At 39.1% G+C, this 24451-nt stretch overlaps 1 protein-coding gene across 1 annotated transcript in view; it reads left to right on the plus strand.

Moving 5' to 3' along the window:
- Window positions 1-24451, plus strand: part of DPP10 (dipeptidyl peptidase like 10) — a 303866-nt gene that overhangs the window by 59109 nt on the left and 220306 nt on the right. Inside the window, exons 2-3 of the mRNA XM_065671340.1 lie at window positions 3636-3750; window positions 14544-14639. Of these exons, the coding sequence (XP_065527412.1) occupies window positions 3636-3750; window positions 14544-14639 (211 nt within the window). The remainder of the gene's footprint in view (window positions 1-3635; window positions 3751-14543; window positions 14640-24451) is intronic.

Here is a 24451-nt window from a genome sequence, read left to right on the forward strand (position 1 = left end):
TTGTTATATGCCAGTTAGCAGTTAGATATGGGGAAACTATATGATGTCAAAAATTTCTTATTGTACTTCTGTCTATGATGTTTCCTCTTGAATACCCCAAAAATGACAGCTTCTGTCTTGACAGCGATATATGGTCTAAAAACCTATTTAACTGCCTTTTGCTTATGACCATTTTGAAAAGCAGTGCAAGACTATACTGTTATTGTGTATGAACAGCAGCTTACTCTGTTTCAAAATTTGTAAGTTTTAGTCTGAGAGGTGGATTGATAAGCATCAAGAAAGTAGATTTGAGATGTCCTTGACAATACTGACTGTACTATGAATTCACCTTATTATAGGAATTTTCTAATATTTCATAAAATCTTTTTCATTAGTGTATATTAACTCCACAAATGTCTTAACAGAATGTTGTCACATCATAATGACCTTTTAATAATTTCTAGTATAGTAATTTGGAACAACTCATAAATTTTAGCAAAATATTAAAACCAAATACTTTATTCTAAGTCAGAGATCAGTCCTCCTTTTTATGCCAATCTCCCAAGATTTTCAGTTAGCTGGAAGCCTGCTTCTTTCTCACTGTGGGTACCAGTGAGCTCTGTATGCTCAGTACTAGGTTCATCCATTTGATATTCTTCTTGCAGAAATTTGCAGAAGTGTTTAAAATGGAATTTTTTTTTTAGAAATTGAACAATATTCATGTCTGCAGAGAATAACTTTCTGAATAATGAGAACCTGCTAGTTTTTTAGAGGCTTCAGTATATTCATCAAGGTATCCAGCTTTTGTCATTCTAAGTCAATTCTTTGAAATTAGGGTTTCATGATTTTCTGAGGGTAACTGTTTTCTCACTGCCACTTGCTTGTATGAGCTGCTAGGTCTTCTGTTACAATTGAACTCAGTTAAGTGTCATATGAATAAGACTTACACGGTTATGTTTAGAATATGTGTATATTTTCTAATCTGTGCTTTTAACATTAAAATAATTCTTACTTAAGGGAAAATAATAGCTTGGATCTTAGTTTACATGGAGGATGTAAAAGTTTTGTATTTCTGTGAAAAGGCTGAGGATCCTTGCAATGTCACTAGCCAGGGCTGTCCAGAAAGGATTCAACTGCACAATCCTCACGTCCTAGGGAGCACCAAAGGGTCTTGTGAATCTGTTATGCAGACCTACTGTCTTTAAGGCTAATCAGGAAGTTGCTGTGGTAATTAGTATTTAATGAGGTGGGAGTCAACCACAAGGAGCTGAAGGAAATGAGGGGAGCAGGCAAGTTTGCAAGGGGTTGGGAAACATGGATGGTGTGATGGGAAAGGAAGGTGGATGTAGGAGTTTCTGCTTAGACCATGTTTTTCACTCTGCCTGTGGCAGACAGGAGCCCTGAAATTTAGTAAAAATAATGTGGGCATCAAAGATGTATTGTTGGCTGTGGTAATCAGGCTTCTCCTGCATGGTGATGCCTAGAAAAGCTGCACAGGTTTCAGTCTGAAAGGGACTGTCTGCTAATGCTGAGCTGCAGCTGTCCTTAGTAATTTCCTTCTGTGTGCTATAATTGAACATCATTCATTATCTGCTGTTCAATCAGTATCAACACCAGAGAGGAGATTTGTGTAATAATAGAAAAGTACAATTACTCTTTCAGCCAGCAGAACTGAGAGCAGTGCAGGCTGGCTGGTGCCCATTTACCACTAATGGCTGGCTTCATCTGTGGCTCCCCACATAGGGAAGACTAACACTGATCAGGTGAGGGAGCTGATCCTATGAAGACCAGCTATGGTCTAGGATTTAAACTGAGTAAATAGAGTGGGTGCTTCTCCCATCTGGTGAGGCTAAAAACCTCTGAAATAAGCAAGCTCAGGCAGGCCCAGGCCAGGCAGGAGGATGGGGCCCAGTGGGCAGCAGCCGTGTTAGGGCAGTGTAGGTCTCCTTGCTGGGAGCTGTGATGGGCTGACTTCTCTTGTGGGATTGCTTGGTGACTCTGTATGGGAATTCCTCTTATGTCTCCTGTAAAAAGAGTACTGGGAAGAGAAACTGTCTTTCATAGGTAGAAATGAACAAGTGAGGGGTCAAAAAAAAGGTTAAAAATTGAAGGCACTGTTAGACATGCTGGTTTGGGTAGTGTATGGTATTGATGTGGTGTACACCAGCCAATTAGACACAAGAACTTTGTCTTTTTCCGTTGTTAAGACATCTCCATTTTGTACTCATTTGTAATTCAGAAAACTAAAATGAAGTAACATGTATGCGAAGAAATACTAATATGCCTTTGGAAACGTATAAAACATAGAAGGAGGTACCTTCCTGCACCTGTTGAGGTGGCAGATCTGCCATGTCTCTCTGCCTTTTTATCCAGCAGAAAGGGGAAAGATAAAAGAATATCCTTGCTGTGTACATGCAAGATGAACAAACCTAGCATCTCAGATCAAATAGGAAAGACTCCGAGTAATCTCTCCTGTGGCATTCGCTCATTCAGCAGAGAAGCAGCCTTGCAGGGCTCTGCCTGGTGTGTGTTGTGGCCTCAGGTCCTGGGGAGGGGAAGAGAATTTTTTAGGTGGTATTGTCTTCTAGTGTAAGTTTTTTTTTGCTTCACCTGCTATTTAGTTGGAGCTTAGTGGGAGCTTCTGTAGACTGTGAAGCCCTTGTGTAACATAACTCAACTTTGTAAGCAGGCTGGAGAAAAATCTTCTGAGAAGTCCCTCCCAGATTTCTTTTCACAGAGAGTCTTACCACAGCAGTTTAATTTTGAGATAGTAAAAGCATGGGTAACTCTGGCAGAGAAATGTTTGTGCTTACCAGCTATAGATAGAAAAAAATATATTTTCTGTGAGAGAAAGTTAGGATTGTCATACTAGTTCTGTTGTTTCTGTTAGATATTAATGTGTTCTTTGGTCTCAAGCTGTACCATGAACACAGGTGGTGTATTGCTACTACTGACAAATCTGAATGGCATTTGGCTGTAGTCAATAGGAGTTAAACATGTAACCACAGAGCACGTAACTAGTAGTTACAGAAACGTTCATTAAACATTTGTTATAAACCACTGTTTGGTTTTTTTCATAAATAATATGGGAGCAGTTTACAGTTGAACTACTGTATAGACAAGAAGAACTGTGTAGAATCAGATGGAATACTTGGAGCTTCAGGCAGTTTTGTAAATGTATTCTATTACAAATAAGTTTAATAGTGTACATTAAAAAGGAAGTGTATTTAAAACTTTATGGTCCATACCATGTTAGGTGGAATTACAGTAAATTGCTACATTTCATTTCTGTAATTGTCTTATAAACTTTTAGTTATCTATCTTTTATCTATGTTCAGCACATTTTACCATGAGTCATATTTTGGACAGCTTGCATAAGCTCTTTTGATTATCTCTTATGGGTATATCTACATATATATGTGGTTTTTTTTTTTTTTTTTTTAAAGAGAGATCTCTATTAAAAAAGCATGAGAGTTCAACACCTTCGGATGACTGTGTACTGTTGAGAGGGTTGAGATGGGAGGGATTATGATCACCTCCCATGCAGTGATTATGAGTATGCACAGAGTAATTTTCCTATTGCTAATAGTTCTAGAAATATATGATTATGAAACATGGTCTTTTCCTTTTATTTTTTTTTTTTCCCATTCCTGTAGGAACTTGGAAGTAACAGCCCTCCACAGAGGAACTGGAAGGGAATTGCTATTGCGCTCCTGGTGATTCTAGTTGTTTGTTCACTCATCACTATGTCTGTCATTCTTTTAACCCCAGGTAACCTACTTCTTTATTTATCTTACTGAAGGTGTACGATTCATAATGCAGTCATTTAAATTGCATATAAATGTTAAAGTATCTCTTGCCCTTAAACGTTTTTAACTTCTGGCTACTATAAATTTGGTGCCTATAGGGACTTGAGTTACAGGAGGCCTTGTGGAGCAGAACCATTTGGCTTTAGTAGTAGGTCCTTAGGATTGTGCCAGTCTTGAGAAGGCTACAAACAATCCTTCTTAGCCTCAGCAGGTGTGAGCTGACTAAGATTTTGTCACTTGGTGCAATTTCGAATTCACAGATGATTGAAGAGAAAGCTGTATGTCATGGAAAACTAATGCCAAGAATGCAACTTCTTACTGAATCAGAAGCATGCATCTTTCATATGTACTTGCACAAGCTTCTTCCCTTTTCCTTCTCTCAAAAACAAAGAGAAGAGAAATTACTTAATGGTTCAGTTACAGAGAAAAGCAGGATGAAAGTCAAGTAGTAGACAAAAGAAGCAGTTGAACATATAAAATAGTTAAGCTTTTTTTTTTTTTCTTTTGATTGTTGTTGTTCCAGTTTGATCCAGGTTATTTTTCTAAAGGTTTTATTTTTACTGCTGGGACAGAAACCATTTAGTTGTGTCTAGAAACCTAAGAGAAGGCAAAGCTACATAAGTTTAAAAGAAAAATATCTTTAATTTTTTTTTCTCGGATTTAAGGCTATTATTTAAAGTACTTGATTGGATGCCTAGATAGTAAATATTACTGCGCAGATGTTCTGCCATGCAAGTGCCCACTTTGTGTAACTGAAAAGGTTAATGAAGTGGTTTTTAGTTAAGTAATGGTTCCAGACAATTTGGCCACAGGATGAAGAAATTGTGAAGGGAAGCTGCATGGGTCTGTGCATGAGCAAGTATAGTATTAGACTGCTGCTGCTTAAAAGGAAGGTGGTGGGACTGAATAGAAAAGCATCAGAAAGCTTTGCTTATTAGAGGGAACGAGACAGCTGGAGAGAGTATGTAGGAATACTATGGAATATTCTGTTTCCTGTTTTGAATAAGTATCTATTACACAGGCATGGTGCCGTCCAAGGAATGATAAAGAAATGACTCTGCTTATTTCTACTTAGAACATTTTGAGAACAATAAAAGTAAAATTGCACTGCTGTGTAGTCTCATTGCATCAGAGTTTCTTCAAGGAATCATAAAAAACAGATGTTGAGGGTAAATGGTGGCCTTGTGGTCCTGGTACATTCTAAGACAAAAAACTGTTTTTCTTTTCAGGGAGAGGTAACTTTTTTTTTACGGCTTGTAAAATCTCAAAAGTGTTATGCTGGAATCCACAATAATAAACATCAGTTCTGCCTCTAATTTCTATATATAGTATTAATGATGTAGAAACGTAAATCAAAGTCTTTGAAGACACTTGTGGAAAAAAGAATAAACAGCCTAGGGAAATTTAATTTATTTATTATTCTATGTTAAAAAAGCTCAGAGAATTACAACATCTCAAAATCCAGAGAGCATGCTTGAAAATTGGATGTAAGCTGGGACCTACATTTCAGTTCAAGTCGTGCAAATGAAAACTAGTTCTGTCAGCTCAGATGTTCTGAGATATCCCATAGAGACTCTAAAGCTTGATATAAATAAAAACCTTTTTCGTAAAATGGTCTAGGTCTGTAAAACTGGGGTTTCTTGCAGGTCAGAAATGCTTTCCAAAAAAAGCTGTGTAGCTGTCTTGATTCTAATCAGCGCTGTTCCCCTTCACTTTCATGATTAGTTAGTTGGGTTTTTTTAATTTTAAAAATATTCTGGTACTCTGCCAGTTTGCTGGCAGGTACTAAGCACTGTAGCTGAAGTTATGTGGTCTTCAATATACGTAAGTTCACTTGGGGGTGTCTAGCATTTGAGGGGTGGGAAAACTTTCTCACAGGTCTGGCTATTGCGAGGTGCTCAGTTCTAAGGTGCTACCAATCTCCTGTTATAAATACTTGGTTTTGAAAGCTCTTATCGTAAAATATCATATTTGTGAATTAGGATATTCAATGCGATAATGAGAATTGTCCTATACTACCTTGGGATAGTTCAGAGTGCATTGCTTACTATTTCTAATATTGTTTTGAGCATCAGAGACTTGTTTCCCTGTTTAGTTTTGCCTGTACTGATGGCTTCTTTTTAGATTTCATGTAAATTCCCCCAAAAACTGTACATCATGCTGTTTCTTTTTATGGAGATGATAAGAATTTCAGATAGTGGTTGCTCAGAAGTCTAATTGTTTTGTTGAAAGTTTTGCAGAGGCAAAAGTGTATTTACTGATATGCCAAATCCAATGGAAATTCTCTTTTTTTGCCTGCAATTATTTATACATTGTCCACAATATAAGAAACTCTCAGGTCCCTGTGCCCTTTAACAATTGTCATTTGACCTTACTCAAACTTTGAGCAATAGCGTTCATGCCTTTTATGATGAAGGGATCAAGACTTTCATATAAAATAACAAGCTTTTAAAGCAAAATCTTCTAAATTACATGCAGAAGGCATCAGAGAGGGTTTAGGTTCTAATGAAGATACAAGCGATATTAAAAGTAAACAGAAATTCTTGATTTCCATTTTTAGTGGTTTTCATTACATGAAAAACAGCATGAATATACAACACTAAGCCAGAACTATTTTGAAATAAGAGATGTATTTTCACCCACTAATATTTTAGCTTCTGTTAAAATATGGAATATCTGTGTGGCAATTCTGTTTGTGGGTTTAGTAAATTGTACCAACGATATTAGTAATATTTTGGTCCCTTTATATTGCTTTTTATCTCTGATAATACTCAGAAACTTTATAGATGTATTAGTGTTATGAACAAAGAGGTGGAAAAATGGAAGACTAAACCATTCAGCAATGGAAGGGACTAGTGGTAGAGTCTCAATGGACTCCCAGTCCTGTAACCTCTTACTGCGGCTCAACAGCTCTCTGTGAACCTCTGTGGACTAAGAAGTAAATTAAAAAAAACCAAACATTGCACCCGCTGAGTACAAATTACTACTCTGCTCTGTAGCCAGGAGCAGAAGGCTTGCAGGCAAGTATCCTTGCTAGTTTTGTGCAATGATAAACTGCATGAAGATACCAAATAATGAGCCTACTCTTGTTAATGAAATAGACTAGAGCATGGAAAAACTTTGGAGCTTCAGGAGCCTGTCTGTTCTCTGGGAAAATTTAATTATGCATCTAGTGATTTTGGAGTAATAATAGATGATTACTGGAGAAATATTAAAGAGAGAACAAAAGAAGAAAATACTGCGGAATAAATTCATAAAATTTCTTTATATTGGGAACTATAAATTTCTGAGATGCCATCATTTGGATTATGTGTGAGTATAACATGCATATCTTTCTTGTTCTGCTTTTATTCTATTTCATGTTTTTGAAATTTCATCACATAACAGCACATAGTGAAATATTCATAGGTAGATTTTCTGGGATCAGTGCCTCACTCCTGCCTTTAAATCAGCATAGTTTTGTGCTTTGCATCATGACAGTGAATTCCGCATTGTAGGAATTACCTGAAGACCTATCTGATTGACACTGCTGATCTGTATTTCAAAACTGAAATGCTCAATTGGAAGTACTAGCAGCTGAAACCGTTTATATGAAAAATCACCTAAGAACAGCCTAAGAGTTGTACAGACATTGCCACCCCTGTACAGGTATTTTGCTGCAACACTTGAGGCAGTTTTTCATTTTGGAGTGACAGCAATTCTACTTCCATATTAACTTACAGTTTCTGAAAGTGAGGCAGACTCCAGTGCTCTATGTGAAACTCCTTTACTGGGATGTTGATATTAACATTTAAACCATGCATGCTGATATATGGTAATTACCATCGAGCAAAATGGCATGTAACTGTAATCATAGGCTCAGAGCAAATTCAGAGTTTGCTATGTTGATGAGACAAAAAAAAAAAAAAAAAAAAGGGCAGATCTGCAGAAAAAAAATGCTTCAAGGAATATTTATGTCATCCAAACTGACAGAAACTGCTTTTTTGAAATTGTTTTGTGTAAAATCAGGCTTGAGGAAGTGGGTCCATTTGGATCATATCCAGTAGATAAATCTTCTGTTTAGAACAGGGTTGGGACCGATCCCTCCACAACATCTCTCATGCTATTCCTACAGTCATAGAGAGCAAACTAAAATATATTTTTTCTGGAGATTCATTACCAGAAGATTCAGGGTTCTGTTGAATGCTGCATAGTCTCCCTATACCTACTATAAATTGGCAAAAAGGTTTTGATATCTGACTACTTTATGGCAAATTGGTTTTCTATTTTCATGCAAAAATATAATACAAACTGTACTAATAGTTCATATACTAATTCCCGATTACTGATAGAGCTGTTACCTTGCATACAGTTTACTACTGTTTTGTTTTGTTTTATTTTGTTTTCCCATTTAATTTGATTTCCCCATTGTTAAATGCCATGTCAGATGGCATTTAACATCAAGCCTTTATTCTGATTTCTAGTGTTAAGCCTTTTTGTTCTACAGAGAAGCCAATAAGGAGTTTGAGTTTGTAATATGCTACACTACATCATTATTAGTTTTATTTGCTAAGGTAGAAGATAAATTTTATGAGGTGTATAGACTACATTTAACCTGAAAAAATACTATCCTATAAACTCATGAAAGGTAATGAGGCTATTAATTTCTAGTTTTGCAGTCTTAAAGATTCATAAGCACAAACAGGTCTGTCATTTTGAATAAATACACACCAGTTGTTGAACTGTTGTTAGTTTCATGTATAGTTAAGAAGTATCAATTTAGGTTTTAGTATTTGATTTTGTTTGTATCTTCTGTTATCAGTGTTCACTTTCTATACATAATATATATAATTTCAGACCAATGTCTATAAATCTGTGGGAAATAGTGTGAGGACAGGGGAAATATGATTCTGTCAAGGAAACATTCAGTAAATTTAAAATTGAAATGAAAAAAAGACAGTAGATGATTTGGTAATTTGGCAATAAAGTGCATTATTTAAAATAAAACAAGTTCTTCATAGAATCATAGAATGGTTTAGGGTGGAATGGACCTTAAAGATCATATAGCTTCAACCCCTCTGCCATGGGCAGGGATACCTTCCACTAGATCAGGTTGCTCAAAGTCCCATCCAGCCTGCCCTTGAAAACTTCCAGGGACTGAGCAATTACAACTTCCCTGGGCAACCTGTTCAGTGCCTTACCACCCTTAAATGGAGGAATTTCTTTCAAATGTCTAATCTAAAGCTATTATCTTCCAGTTTAAGGCCATGCCCCCTTGTCCTGTAGCTACAGGCCCTTGTAAAAAATCCCTTTCCAGCTTTCTTGTAGGCCCCTTTAGGTACTGGAAGGCTGCTCTAAGGTCTCCCTGGAGCCTTCTCTTCTCCAGGCTGAACAAGCCCAGCTTTCAGCCTGTCTTCATATAAGAGGTGCTCCAGCCCTCTGATCGTCTTTGTGGCCCTTCTCTGGACTTGCTCTGTCAGGTCTATGTCTTTACGCTTGGGGCCCCAGATCTGAATACGGTACTACAGGTGAGATCTCACAAGAGCAGAGCAGAGGGGCAAGATCACCTCGTTTCACCTGCTGGTCATGCTCCTTTTGATGCAACCCAGCATACGGTTGGCTTTCTGGGCTGCAGGCGCACACTGCTGAGTCATTTTGAGCTTCTCATCAACCAACACACCCAAGTTTTTCCCCTCAGGGCTGGTCTCACTCTGTTCTCTGCCCAGCCTGTATTTGTGCTTCTGATTGTGTTGACCCAGATGCAACACTTGGCCTTGTTAATCTTCAGGAGGTTTGCATTGTCCCACCTCTCCAGCCTGTCAAGGTCCCTCTGGATGGCATTTCTTCCCTCCAGCAGGTTGACTGCCTCACACAGCTTGGTGTCATCAGCAAACCTGCTGAAGGTGCACTCAGCCCCACTGTCCATGTTGCTGACAAAGATGTTTAACAGTGCCAGTCCCAGTACTGACCCCTGAGGAATGCTGGTTGTCACTGGTCTCCACTTGGACATTGAGCTGTTGACCACAACTCTTCGCATGCAGCCAATTCCTTATGTACCAAATGGTCCATCTGTCGAATCTGTGCCTCTCTACTTTACAGACAAGGATGTCATGAGGGACAATTTCAAATCAGAATGGTTTGGGTTGGAAAGGACCTTAACATCATCTAGTTCCAAGACCCTGCCATGGGCAGGGACACCGCAGACTAGACCATGTCACCCAAGACTGTCCAACCCAGCCTTGAAAACTGCCAGGTATGGAGCATTTACCACTTCTTTGGGCAACCCATTCCAGTGCCTCGCCACCCTCGCAGTAAAGAACTTCTTCCTTTCATCTAACAACTGCACCTGCTTCAGTTTAAACCCATTATCCCTTGTCCCATCACTACAGTCCCCTATGAAGAGCCCCTCTCCAGCATCATTGTAGGCTCCCTTCAGATACTGGAAGGCTGCTGTGAGGTCTCCATGCTTCTCTTCTCCAGGTTGAATGGCCCTAATTTTCTCAGCCTGTCTTCATACGGGAGGTGCTCCAGTCCCCTGATCATCCTTGTGGCCCTCCTCTGGACTTGTTCCAACAGTTCCATGTCCTTTTTATGTTGAGGACACCAGAACTGCACACAGTACTCCAGGTGAGGTCTCACAAGAGCAGAGTAGAGGGGCAGGATCACCTCCCTCGATGTGCTGGTGACGCTTCTTTTGATGCAACCCCAGAACAATAGTTGCTTTCTGGGCTATGAGTGCACACTGCTGGCTCATGTTAAGTTTCTCATCGTTCAACACCTTCAAGTCCTTCTCCGCAGGGCTGCTTTGAATAACTTCTCTGCCCAACTTGTAGCTGTGCGTAGGATTGCCCCAACTCAGGTGCAGGACCTTGCACTTCACTCTGTTGAACTTCATAATGGTGGCATTGGCCCATCTCAAAGTGTGTCAAGGTCCCTGTGGATGGCATTCCTTCCCTCCAGTTTATCAACCGAACCACACAGCTTGGAGTCTCCTACACTGGAGATATTCAAGGCCCACCTGGACAAGTTCCTGTGTGATGTACTGTAGGTTACCCTGCTCTTGTGGGGGGGTTGGACTAGATGATCTTTTGAGGTCCCTTCCAACCCTTGGGATTCTGTGATTCTTGGGATTCTGTGTCATTGGCAAACTTGCCGAGGGTGAGTCAATCCCACTGTCCATGTCGCCGACAAAGATGTTGAACAAGATCATTTCCCAACATAGATCCCTGAGGGACACCACTCGTTACCAGTCTTGATTTGGACATTGAGCTGTTGAACAGAACTCTGCGTGTGGCCTTCCAGCCAGTTCTTTATCTGCTGAGTGATCCATCCATCAAGTTTTATGTCTTTCCAGCTTAGAGACAAGGATGTCATGTTGGACAGTGTTGAATGCTTTGCACAAGTCCACGTAGATGACATCAACTGCTTTGTCCTTATGTGTCAGTTCCGTAGCCCCATTATAGAACGCCACCAAATTGGTGAGGCAGGATTTCCCCTTAGCGGAAGCCATGTTGGCTGTCACCAACCACCTTGTTGTTTTTCATGTGCCTTAGCATGCTTTCCAGGGTTATATTCTCCATGATCCCTTCTTGAAAATGGGGGTTATATTTCCCTTTTTCCAGTTGTCAAATGCTTTGCACAAGTCCAGGTAGATGATGACAGTTGTCCCTTAACCACTAGGTACCAAGGTGAGACAGAGTGGCCTGTAGTTCCCTGGGTCTTGTTTTTTTGTGGTTGGTTTATTTTTTTTCTTTTTAAAAATGGGGTCATGTTTCCCCTTTTCCAGTCAGCAGGAACTTCACTGGACTGCCACAACTCCACAAATATGATGGATAATGGCTTGGCAACTTTGTTAGCCAGTTCCCTTGGACATGGACACATCTTCTCAGGTCCCATGGACTTGCACAACTTCAGGTTCCATAGATGGCCTTGAACCTGGTCTTCTCTTACAACAGTTCTTCATTCTCCCACTGGCTGCCTTTCCCTGCCACAGCTTGGGTAGTGTGACTGGAGCAGTTGCTTGTGAAGATTGAGGCAAAAAAGTTGTTGAGTAACTCATCCTTTTACTTATCACAGTAACCAGATCTCCTGTTTCCTTCCAGAGAGGTCCTGTATTTTTCCTTAGTCTACCTTTCATGGCCAACATACCTAGAGAAGTTTTAATTGTTGCCCTTGACATCCCTGAACAGATTTAATTTTATCAGGACAATAGCTTTCCTAACCTTATCCCTGGCTGCTCAGACAATTTCTCTGTGTTCCTCCCAGGTGACCTGTCCTTGCTGCCGCCCTCCGTAGGCTTCTTTTTGTACTGGAGTTTCTCCAGAAGCTCCTTGTGAATTAGATAAAAGGTAGAGAGCAGAGCTGGTATACCTTACTACTTTGACAGACTTACTGTACACAGTTGATGTATTTAGTGATTTCTATTAAAACAGTTACTAAAAAAACCCAACAAAACCTGTGAAAACTAAACTGCTTTTGATAAGATAATTTTTGGCAACATAACTGTTTGTGTGAGCCTGATTGATAGTTGGCAAACTGACAGAATATAAGGGGTCGCAATAAACAGAGACAGACTCAGTGAAAGTTAGAAGCAGAATCTTTTTGGGATCACAAACAGCATCAGGAGCAGGGTGTGTTGAATCAAAATAGGTGATGGCAAGCAGCTTGTTGAGGGTTGGTAGTCAGCAAGGTTATGGAGAAAGGGGAAAATGAGTATATAAAGAGCCGAGTATTTGATGCTGTTAGGTTAGATGTAATGTTCTGAAGACAGAGAATGTATTTGTGGAGCTGAGTAGAGCATATGTAACAACATGTGCTTACTTTGAAGATAAAAACTCAGTGTGTGGCAGGAGCAAGAGCTAATAAGGTCTCATGATGTGTAAACAGAGGGATTAACTATAAATCAAGAGAGATAATTTACTCTGCTGTAAGTCTCTAGTAAGACTGCAGTTGGCATATTGTGTCCTATGCTGGACTTGGAGACTAAAAAAACCCAACCCAAACAGGTTATTTTGATCCCTGAAAGGTAGGAAGAGGGCAAGAAGATTATTTAAGGATTAGAACGTTTGTCCTATGTGAGAAGATTTGAACAACTTTGCATGCTTAACCTCGTAAGACATCAAGTGAAGGGAGAGTTGATTACAGTCAGTAGATGCTTATTGGGGCCCTGCTGGGACCTGGAAGGCAGGTGCATGCAGAAAGCAGCAGCTCTGTGGAGTGAGCAGCTGTGAGGGCCTTGTGTCTATCATAAATTTATGATGTGCATTAAAAAGGAGTTTATCTTCAATACAGCAAGGATGCACCTTATTAATAGTAGCTGAAGAGCTGAAGTGGCTGCACCAGGCAGTACTGACATATGAAAGCAAAAAAAAAATAACAATATTGTTGTTTATTTCACTAAGCTTTCAGCAGAGCCTGAAATTGAGAAATTTGGCTGAATAAAGACCGATAATGACACTATGGTAGACTTTATTCACTGTGAAGGGGTCACATTTTCATCTGAAATGTATTACAGGATACGGTATTTACAAAGCACATTTCTTTGTTAAAAATATGCTCATAACTTATTGGGTTGACATAAAGATAACAAGATTACTTCTTAACCGCTGTGATTCTAGATAGTCTTTTTCTATAGGTCATCAGCAGCACTGTTTAATATCAGCAATCTTTAAGGACAAAATCTGACTAACAAAAAGATCCTCTTGTAGAGAAGGAGGATGCCTAGCACATTGGAAGGGAAAGCTCATAGAGCAGAGAAATACTGCAGTAATCTATGGCAAACCTGCCCAATAGCAATAAAATGATTAAAAGATCTGACTGGGTATCTGTCTGGCTCATTGTGTTAGGAAGTGCATAGGTGCATATTTTTGCAAGCGCACAGTCAACATGTAATGCAGCTTTTGTCAGCTGCTGTTCTAAATAGCCTAAAACAGTTAGATGCGGTGCATAGCTGATGCGGTGCATCAGTGAATATTCGTTGGAAAGCTTCTGTTTTGACAGCAAAACTTCTGCTTTAAAAGTATTTCTGATTTCACACATTAGTGTGACTGTTCACTATTGAATCTCAGTTACTTATGATTTCTTTAACCTACAGAACAAGTAGAATTTAGCAGAGCTTCTTTTTCCTTTCCTGAACCATGGATATTATTTTAGGAGCTGACAACTTATTATTTTGTTTAGAAAATCAATGTTGGCTAGTGTTCAGAAGTGCAATATCCCTGGGTTCTATCATGTTTGGGAAAAACACAAGGCTGTTAGCCAATATTATGTTGTGCTTGTCACCAGAGAGTAAGCACAGATTAGTAAATGTGCACATAAATATATATATTAACATTTTATTTTATAGAATAGAGTGAAATCGGTTCAAAATTTACTTAAAGGAGTATCTTAGTTTCTGTCTGTGTAAGGCGATCAATTCACCTACATTCTTTGGCTGTCAGGAAATTTTTGTACTGGTTTGTAATCAAACTTCTCTTGTGGTGTAGGGCTGTGGGAGGAAGGACCTTTGCCACTTAGAGTCCTGGTATAATATATAGCCAAGCACTACATTCTTCAGTTGTCCCAGCCTGAGGTATCAATGCTTTGTTCTCTGAAGCTCTACTGAAGAAAAATGAAATGTTTTCTTGAAGTGAAAAAAACAAAAAAATGAGGAAGGTGTTGGTTATTGATTTTATCAGGACATTGTGTTCTGTTTCTATAATTCCAGTATTTTCCAAATTGCACTAAATATATTGGTTTTAATAAATATCTAAAATTGTGTTGTTGTGTTTATTTTAGATGAACTTGCAAATTCATCAGAAACCCGATTGTGCTTGGAAGATCTCTTCAGAAAAGAGTTCATAGTTCATAATCCAGAAGCCAAATGGATTAATGGTAGGTGTATAATCTTTCATGTAACTTGAAACTAGGTAATAGTTTTGAGTGTGAATATCCTGGCTCTGAGAAAGAATCAGTTAAAATTTCAAACTCTCTTGATATTGGCCAGTGTCCCAGTTTTCCTTGTAGTTCTAAATCATATGTACTTCATTAATTTTTGAAGTGGCTTTCTAATTTTAAAGCTCCATCTAGTAGAAACTCACTAAAGTTTTCTGTTTAAGCTACTGACTCACTTTGAAGCAGAGTTGAATTGTTTTTAAGAACTGCATCTTGTTTATGGATTCACTAGAAGATCTATTCATAAAATAAAATTGTTCTACTAGTATCTGAATTTTGTTGTTCTTCACATCTGGTGTGGATTCTTAAATATTTATGTGTAATTGTACAGCTGTATTTTATTTACTTTATGTAATTTTATTTAATATTCTACTTTATTCAGTGATTTATAAATGGTATGCAGATTCCCAAAGAATTTGTGTAACAGTTTTAATGTAAAAAAGAAAACAAATTCGAGCTACTTGTTTCAACTGATTGAGCTTTTCTCTTGATCACATGGGTTGTTCCCATTCTTTTTGTTTGCAAGAAATGCAGAAGTGACACAACAGCAACCATCTGTTTTCTGTTCTTATAGTTGGATCTTTGTGTTACTCCAGGTATTAATAAAAGGAATAACAATAGGCTTTGTGCAAAATAGAGTATTGTTAAGGGGTGCTCTGTGGAAGGTCAGAGTTTGGAAATTTGGTGACTGCATATGTAAATCCATAATAACTTTGCACAGGAAGTAACAATTCAATTATATTAATCAACTATGGTCTTAAGTGATAACTAGAAGGTGGTTTTCATTTGTAGGAAGCTATATGATTCAATCAGTTATTGCTTTATGAAATAAATTTCAAAGAATGAAATGGTTCTAACAAGAGTAAGTGCATTTAAAAAAAAAAGGCTAAAAGAGAGAGAAGTAAATAAAACATGGAGTTTATTGTAATTTTTAACTCTATTCTACAGCTTGTGATAAGATAAAAGCTTCCTTTAATAGTTTTCCAGACGTGGTAAAAAGAAATGTAGAATTTGCTGCTAAACTCCTGCATGGATACAGGTTTCTTTTGTGCTCTTCAAAATCCATGTTAGGAAACTCATATTGGGAAAGATAATTTTACCAGTATCATGCAAAAAACAGGGGTCATAAGCAGTCTGCTATAAAAGCTGTGAGACTGTGCAGTTATGACCTTTTCCATTTATTGAAAATAATATTAGAAATGCTGTTTAATAAAGAAAGGCAGTACAGTTGTACTAATATCCAATCTTTCTGCAGAGCTGGTTTTCTCAGCCAATATGAGAACTCCTAAGCTTGCAGTTAGGTGTTTTCCTATGTTTATTTGTGAAAGAAGCAATAAAGTCCAGAGGTACAAAAAAAAAAAAAAAAAAAGGAAAGAATGGACATTTTCTGATAGAATGTGTGTGTGGAACTGAGAAAAAAGTGGTGATAATGGAGGATTTTACTAATCATTTAGTATGTTTAATAAACATTTGGTGGTGGGTTGTTTTTTTTTTTTCTTTCTGCATTTATTTTGAAAATTCCCAGTATGGTCAATGAAATCAGTGTCTTGGATAATAAACAAAATGAAGAGGAGTCTTGCAAAGCAACATTTCTGCTTCCTGCTTCTAGTTTTATTTTTAAGATTTAAGATTTAGGAGTAAGATTATATTTTCTGTCATGGTAACATTGCAGTGATGGCATTATATGCATGGAGAATGAAATATATAGCTTAGGATTCAGCATTAAATACTGTGGAGCTGCAGGGTAGCATTTGGCACTTTCTTTGGATATTGGCAGAGTAAGTGGACTCTGTATGGGAAGATTTTAGCCAAAAATAAGTAGCTACTTACTGCTACTTTTTGCTTCTCTTGGGATAGCGTAATTTGCATCCAGCTGAAAGTTTTATCGTCTTGACTTCCTGGTAAGGGATGGGAATAGAGATTGAAAAAGTGATTCATGCTGTAAGCAGTTTCCGCAGGGTCTAGAGAATACTTTGTACAAAAAATCACTGATTTAAGGATTTCAAGTGCTAGATGTATCACAGTGTTCTTAGGTAAGGTGTAGTATTGAACCTCTGCCATTTAATTAAACTTTCTATGCTGGTGTTTGAATTTCTTAGACATTTCTCAAACACAGTGTTATTTCTTCCTTGTTTGCAAGTTCCTCCACCACAAAAATTGTCCCCACATAGTTGTTTCTAGTCTACTCTTTAATAAGAAAAGCTCTTATGTACAGATGTCTTTACAGTCCATTTCCTTTTCTGCTTGAAACTGAGTCCACAGTATCATGTGCTTGCCACTAAAGTTAATAACTATGTGAATGCTTGAAACTGCAGGGGAAATGTTGTCCTTTATCTGAGATAATCAGCTGTTGCCAAAGAAAATAAAAGAAAAATTTTGAGCTAGTTTTAAAAGTGACAAAATGTATTCACAATTAATGGAAGATGTATCTACACAGGTAACTTTCAGATTTCTTTCTCCATTTTTTTTTGGGGGGGGGGGGATTTTTTGTTTTTGTTTTATTTCAAAGACAGATTTGTGGGTTTGTTTTTGTTTGTTTTTTTTTTTTGTGTTTTTGTTTCTTTTTTTTAACCTTGCTTGGATTTTCTATTTTATTTGTTTTTACAATTTGTGAAGAAAAAGAAGAAAATACAGAAGATGGCTAGTATTTTTCTTGCAAATAATAACTTTGTAGCTTACTTTTTCAGTTGTAAATCTGAGCGCTTCAACTGTATTTAAAAGGTCATGGTGGAGAGTATACACAACCATTAATTCTTTTAATCCATGTCAGTCTGAAAGTGTTTGGATTCAGGATGCCTTCCAGTTGCTTGGCATAGTTTTGAAGATGTTAAATGAGAGGACATCTTCCCTGAGCATTATTGATCTTCAGGCTTTCTAACAGGAAGTGGGAATTTAAAATGCTGCTAGTGAACAATGAAAGTACTTAAATCTGACAGCAGGTTACTACTGATGAGGGCTTTGCATTAGGTGGCAAAATGGCTTGGTTTACTAAAGTACAAAGCCACAATGTAGTTTAACATATCCAGAGTAGTTAAGTTTAACTAAGTTAAACTTCCGCTACGCTTTCGTTTGCCAAAAAACTTTTAAAGAGACTTAATGTATCTCATATTGTTCCTGTCTTGGATTCTGACCATTTTTCAACAGTGACCAGTCTCTGCTTCAGATCGAGCATAGCTTCTCATGTCATGATCACACTTTTCTTTAGGACCATGTTGCATACGTGCTAGTACAGTGCATTTAATGGAAGATGACATCAAATGTATTGTTGCATTGGTTGTTCATAAACAATGACAATATGAGCAGTCTGAAGCTGGATCTTTGAACCATACTGAAGCATTTTTTCAGGATGTTTTCTTAATTTCTATTAAATTACTTAGAAATATGTATGCTGGCTTGTGAGAAATACTGAGGGCTCAGAAGGTTTGCAGTCTAATCCCTAGATCTTTGGTAGTGTGCTTGTGTCTCTTATTACCAGGGACTCTGGCTATTAATGACAATGAAATTCAGAATCTTTGCCTATATTCCTTTGATGAAAATGGCTGTTACTGTTTGGAGAATCTTTGCTAACCTTTACTATATGTGATAGAGTGCATTGACTCCTTGTTTGTATTCTGGTCAACACAATTATGAAAATTTTCATAGATTTGAATGAAAAGGTGTTGGAGAATGACCTGAAGTCTGAATGATGGCCTGCAGCAGGCTGTGCCCTGGAATCCTGTCTTGTGCTAAAGCTCAGCAAATCACCTGAGTAGGTATATATGTGCTTCACGGAGCCAGGAAGGATGTAGGCATCTGCTGAGGGTTGTAAAGTGCTTTCCTGAGATTGTGAGAAAATTAAATATTTCTCTCAGTCTTGCTTGCCTCTGGGGCACCTGTTTGTTACTGTATTCAGTTACCCTTGCAACACCATGCCACAGGAAAAGTGTAGGGTAACATGTATGGCTGGGCAGCATCACATCTCTTCAGACAAACACAGTCCTGCTGATCACAGAATCACAGAATCACAGAATCCCAAAGGTTGGAAGGGACCTAAAAAGATCATCTAGTCCAACCCCCCTGCAAGAGCAGGGTAACCTACAGTACATCACACAGGAACTTGTCCAGGCGGGCCTTGAATATCTCCAGTGTAGGAGACTCCACAACCCCCCTGGGCAGCCTGTTCCAGTGCTCTGTCACTCTTACAGTAAAGAAGTTCTTCCTGATGTTAACGTGGAACTTCCTATGCTCCAGTTTACACCCATTGCCCCTTGTCCTATCACTGGATATCACTGAAAAAAGCCTAGCTCCATCATCCTGACACCTACCCTTCACATATTTGTAAACATTGATGAGGTCACCCCTCAGTCTCCTCTTCTCCAAGCTAAAGAGACCCAGCTCCCTCAGCCTCTCCTCATAAGGGAGATGTTCCACTCCCTTAATCATCTTTGTGGCTCTGCGCTGTACTCCTTCAAGCAATTCCCTGTCCTTCTTGAACAGAGGGGCCCAGAACTGGACGCAATATTCCAGATGCGGCCTCACCAAGGCTGAGTAGAGGGGGAGGAGAACCTCTCTTGACCTACTAACCACTCCCTTTCTAATGCACCCTAAGATGCCATTTGCCTTCTTGGCCACAAGAGCACATTGCTGGCTCATGGTCATCCTCCTATCCACCAGGACCCCCAGGTCCCTTTCCCCTTCACTACTTTCCAGCAGGTCAACCCCCAACCTGTACTGGTACATGGGGTTGTTCTTCCCCAGATGCAAGACTCTACACTTGCCCTTGTTAAATTTCATCCAGTTTCTCCCCGCCCAACTCTCCAGCCTGTCCAGGTCTCGCTGAATGGCAGCACAGTCCTCTGGTGTGTCAGCCACTCCTCCCAGTTTTGTGTCATCAGCAAACTTGCTGAGGGTGCACTCAGTTCCCTCATCCAGGTCATTGATGAAAATATTAAACAGCACCGGTCCCAGCACCGACCCCTGAGGAACTCCACTAGTCACAGACCTCCAGCTAGATTCTGCGCCATTGACCACAACTCTCTGCCTTCTTCCTTTCAACCAGTTCTCGATCCACCTCACTACTTGATCGTCAAGCCCACACTTCCTCAGCTTATCTATGAGGATGCTGTGGGAGACAGTATCAAATGCCTTACTGAAATCAAGAAAAACTACATCTACCGCTCTACCATCATCCCTCCACCTAGTCACTTCCTCATAGAAGGCTATAAGGTTGGTCATACATGACTTCCCCCTCATAAAACCATGTTGGCTGTTCTTAATGACCCCCTCATCCTTGATATGCCTAGTGATGGAGTCAAGAATAAGTTGTTCCATCATCTTTCCAGGGATGGAGGTAAGGCTGACCGGTCTATAATTACCCGGGTCCTCCTTCTTGCCCTTCTTATAGATTGGTGTGACCTTTGCCATCCGCCAATCCTCAGGCACCTCGCCCGTTTCCCACGACTTACCAAAGATGATGGAAAGTGGCCTAGCAATGACCTCCGCCAGCTCCCTCAGCACCCGTGGGTGCATTCCATCCGGACCCATCGATTTACAGATGTCCAGTTTGCATAGCTGATCCCTAACCCAATCCTCATCTACCAAAGCAAACTCCTCCTTTGTCCTGACTCCTTCTGGGGCTATAGAAATCCGGGGCCCTCGGGGAGAGTCTGCAGGAGTAAAGACAGAGGCAAAGAAGGCATTCAGCACCTCTGCCTTCTTTATATCCTCTGTCTCCAGGGTACCCACTTCGTTCAGCAGTGGGCCTATATTGCCTCTTGTTTTAGTTTTATTTGCTATGTATTTGAAGAAGCCCTTTCTATTGTCTTTAACCCGACTAGCAAGATTGAGTTCCAAGGAGGCCTTAGCTGTCCTAATTGCCTCCCTACATCCTCTAACAACTGTCCTATATTCCTCCCAAGCGGCCAGCCCCTCCTTCCATAATCCATAGATTCTCCTTTTCCACTTGAGTTTGCCCAGCAGCTCCTTGTTTAACCACGCCGGTCTCCTAGATCCCTTACTTGACTTCCTACTCATTGGGACGCTCCGATCCTGATGCAATAGTTTAAGATTTTGGAGCAGTGAGGGAGAGGACTGGGTAGGTGGCAGGTGCCAGTGCAGGGGGAAGGGCTTCCAGTAGCACTTTAGGGAGGGGAGTGATCTTTGAGAGGGCAAGAAGTGATAGCAGAGATTTCTTTGTCCTGGAGTACTCTACAAAACAAGTTCATCTCACAAGCAGCAGCCTTGTCTGCCTTTGGGGGGAAGAGAGAAAATAAGGAAGACATTGGGAAGTCAGAAGCAGTAGGGAAGACAGACTTTGACCTTTGTGTCAGGGGAAAGGACTTGGAGGGGATAAGGTGGAAACTTGTGATTCAAGAAGGGTTTCCTGCCTCATACAGAAGCTGCATTTTCTCTAAATATCAGTCTTTTTCCTGCTTCCCTGTGCCGTGTCAGACAGGAGCTGCTAATCCATACTCTGTGTCTTGAGCAGGCAGCTGCTGGGGCAGGCTGCTGTCCCTGGCAAACTGCCACCCTGCCGCCTGCTAGACTGGTGGCTGCTGCTGGAGGTGGGTGGCTGCTGCCCTGTCCATGGAGGAATTGCAGCTCCCTGCTAAAGCAGGACTGCGTATGTGTGTGGAAGGAAGGCAGACACAGGGAGGCGGTTGGTGCTCACATCCTCTGTTGCAGATGGCACAGAGAACCCTAAAATAGTTGGGGGTAGGTTCGTCCCTTGAAGTCATCCTAGTGAACACAGTTCTATTCTTTGACTAATCAGAGTGAGCATAAATGCACCATTTTGATGAGAGATTTCTGGGGAAAATGTACATTTGTACCTATTTCTTCTTTTGTAAAAGCCTGTTTTTGGAATAAGGTTTATAAACTTATCCAGCAAAAAATCTTAAGATTGTGCTGGCAATCTCAGCAAGTATAGCATTTTAGGATCTAATTTCTAAAAGCAAATATTTTTTCATGCAGATATGTTTTCAAGCCAAAACCTCTTCAGTACCTTTTATTTTCTCCCTTTTTACAGTTTTAATGTGTTTTGTTTTGTTTGGTTTTTGTAGATCATAACAAAATACTCTATCTCAAGTCAGAAATATTTTCACTCTTTAGAGTAGTGCCTTGAGAACAGCATCAAAGCAAAAGATGTCTGGTTTTGTTTTAACTCAGGTTCTTGTATTTACTTATTTTATTTTTGTTTTTATGTTGCCTCTAGATTTCCTGTATTAGCTTGAGCTTTCATTTTCTGAGTAATATTTACTAGTTCTGATGTGAGCATCTTTATTTCATATTTAGTTTCATGCATCAATTTTATCAGCATGGAGTTAAAAAGAATGGGTGATGCCTGCCCTTTCGAAAATCAGTGAAACCAAGGCACTGGTTTACGGAGAAAATCCCTCTTCCCCCTTCACATTTTATTTTGCAAACATTTATTGTATTTAGTAGAGTAGTGGGGTTTTTGTGGTTTTATTTTATTTTATTTTACTTTATTATTTTACTCTTTTATTAAGAAGGAAATATTAAACAATTTTTGCTTTACAGTTGAACAGTCAGTCACTTCACTGCAATAGACTATGTATTAGCATGGAAAATCTTACCTGGCTGAAAAAGTATTAGTTCTCACAACATGTTTGGTTTCCTTAACGAGCAAATGAGACAGTTTGCTCTTTAAGACAAAAAGAGACAGTGGCTTCACATAGATTTAATTCTGGTTGTCCCTAGCACCTTTTGCACACTGTACACTGCCTTTACCAGCTGGGGATGAAATGTGTAGACAGTGGCCTTTTCTTGAGCTGGTGTTTTCCTTGAGTCTGTGTTGGCTCTTGTCTATCCTGAAAATTAAATAAAAATAAAATAAAATAAAAAAAAAGATTCTGGGAAACCTGGATTAAAGATGGTAGAAATTGGTTTAAAAATTGTAGATGATAAAAATAGAAGTGGTTTGGAAGCTCAGCACACAGTGCCACATGTGCCAATTTTGTGCACGAAACCATTGTTTAAAACATTTGACAATTTTTAAAGGAAGCTTTTCCTGTGCAAATGAGGCAAATACGAACTTTATTTATCAAAGCTGAGCATATAATGCTTGCCAGTAGATATGGGCCAAGTTCAAGAAGTCAGTCCATCACTGATATAAAAGAAGGCAGATTCTGCTCCAGAATGTTGTTGCTGAGTTGGAATCAATAAACAGAGAAATATCTCTATTAGAATTGCATATCTATATATGTTAGCATTACTCGTGTCATTTATGGTGGATATTAAGAGTGAAGTCTTACATTTTTTTCCCCCATCCCTTAATGAGTTGAGAGTCTGAAGTGTTAAGACTGGAGTGCAGCTGTTGCGTACAAGTGCATTTCAGTGTACCGGGAACTGTATGTATATGGTGCTCAGATATTTAGGTTGTAATAAGATGCATTAATGCTCTGCCAGGGACTTGGTCAGAAGTGAAGAGAGGTGTACTCAGTGGTGCTCTTGGCATCTCTGCATATAGCTTTCATTATTTGTCTGAATCTGTAGCTCTGCAGAGCCTGAAGCTGAAACCCAGGCCAGAGAGTATTTTTGTTGCCTGTGGTTCAGTGCGAAGGGTTCATTTCTGAAAGGCAGCAGAGGGTGGCTGGACTTTGATTCCCTGTGCAGAGAAAAGCAGCACATAGAAGAGCAAGTAAAAAACCAAATCCTAGATAGTGCTCTAATCTTTGGAGGCTTTTAGCTAAAAATCATCTATCATAAAAGTCTAGCAGTGGTGTGAATTACACACCCAGTTTTTGCCAAGTCTGAAGACTACGTTTTGGAAAATCCCTAGAACATTTGGAAAGATGTATAGAGTGTCTCCAGGCTGGCTGAAATTTCTCTCAGAAACTGCTAAAAAGGGAAATAAAAGTTTTGATTGGTACTGTTCCACTGATTTATTAAATAATTTGTTAAATAATTTAATGTTGTGGAATGGATGGAATGATTTAATTCTCTCATTAGGGAACTGCAAGTATAGGAGTTTGAGGCTGTACCTGCACTGATGCTGAAGACTTCCCTACAAGCCAGCTGTTGATGGGCAATTGGTCATTCAGGCTAAGGTTGTGAGGTAGCCAGGTTTGATACCCGGTACGATATGGCTTCTTGGGTCTTTCAGTGCAGGAGCTGTGGCTTCTCAACCAATGGCCAGACTTTTTGGTTTAGGAAGAATTTTGATTTTCTTGTTTGGTTGGTTTATTTTGGTTTGTGGGTTTTTTTTTTTCTGCGTGTGTGTTTTGTTTTTGGTTTTTTTTTTTTTTTGGTGGGTTTTTTTTTTTTTTTTTTTAATTGGTTGATTGGTTGGTTTTGGTTTTGTTGTTTTTGCTTTATTGGGGAGGGCGTTAACTTTAGGTACAGTAGGTCTCTTTGCATTTCTTATCTTAGATAATGAATTTATTTTTAAATATTGCATATGAAGCATGTATGTAAAGCAGAAGATAAATACTGTGAAGTGCATAAAGCTACAAAAGCGTTAGAGTGAACATAAAAGAGACACTGAAGCAAATTATTTTATCAAGTATTTTAATTAGGATTGCAAATAAGAAAGCATGAAATAATTTGGGTTGCAGCTGTGTGTGAATGTATACACACCCTTAAAACCCAGGATGGGAAAAAGACTGTATTTTTTGTCTGCATGAAAGTGGAGATTTCATCCAATTTCTCTTAAGGATTTATCAGGAAAAAAGGATGGTCTTTTTTTCATCAATAATCATTATCACAAAGCAATACTAACTTTCTTCCATGGAGCAGAGGTTGTGCCTCAGAGT

Source organism: Lathamus discolor, chromosome 3 (assembly GCF_037157495.1).
Source record: "Lathamus discolor isolate bLatDis1 chromosome 3, bLatDis1.hap1, whole genome shotgun sequence".
Taxonomy (NCBI): Eukaryota; Metazoa; Chordata; class Aves; order Psittaciformes; family Psittacidae; genus Lathamus; species Lathamus discolor.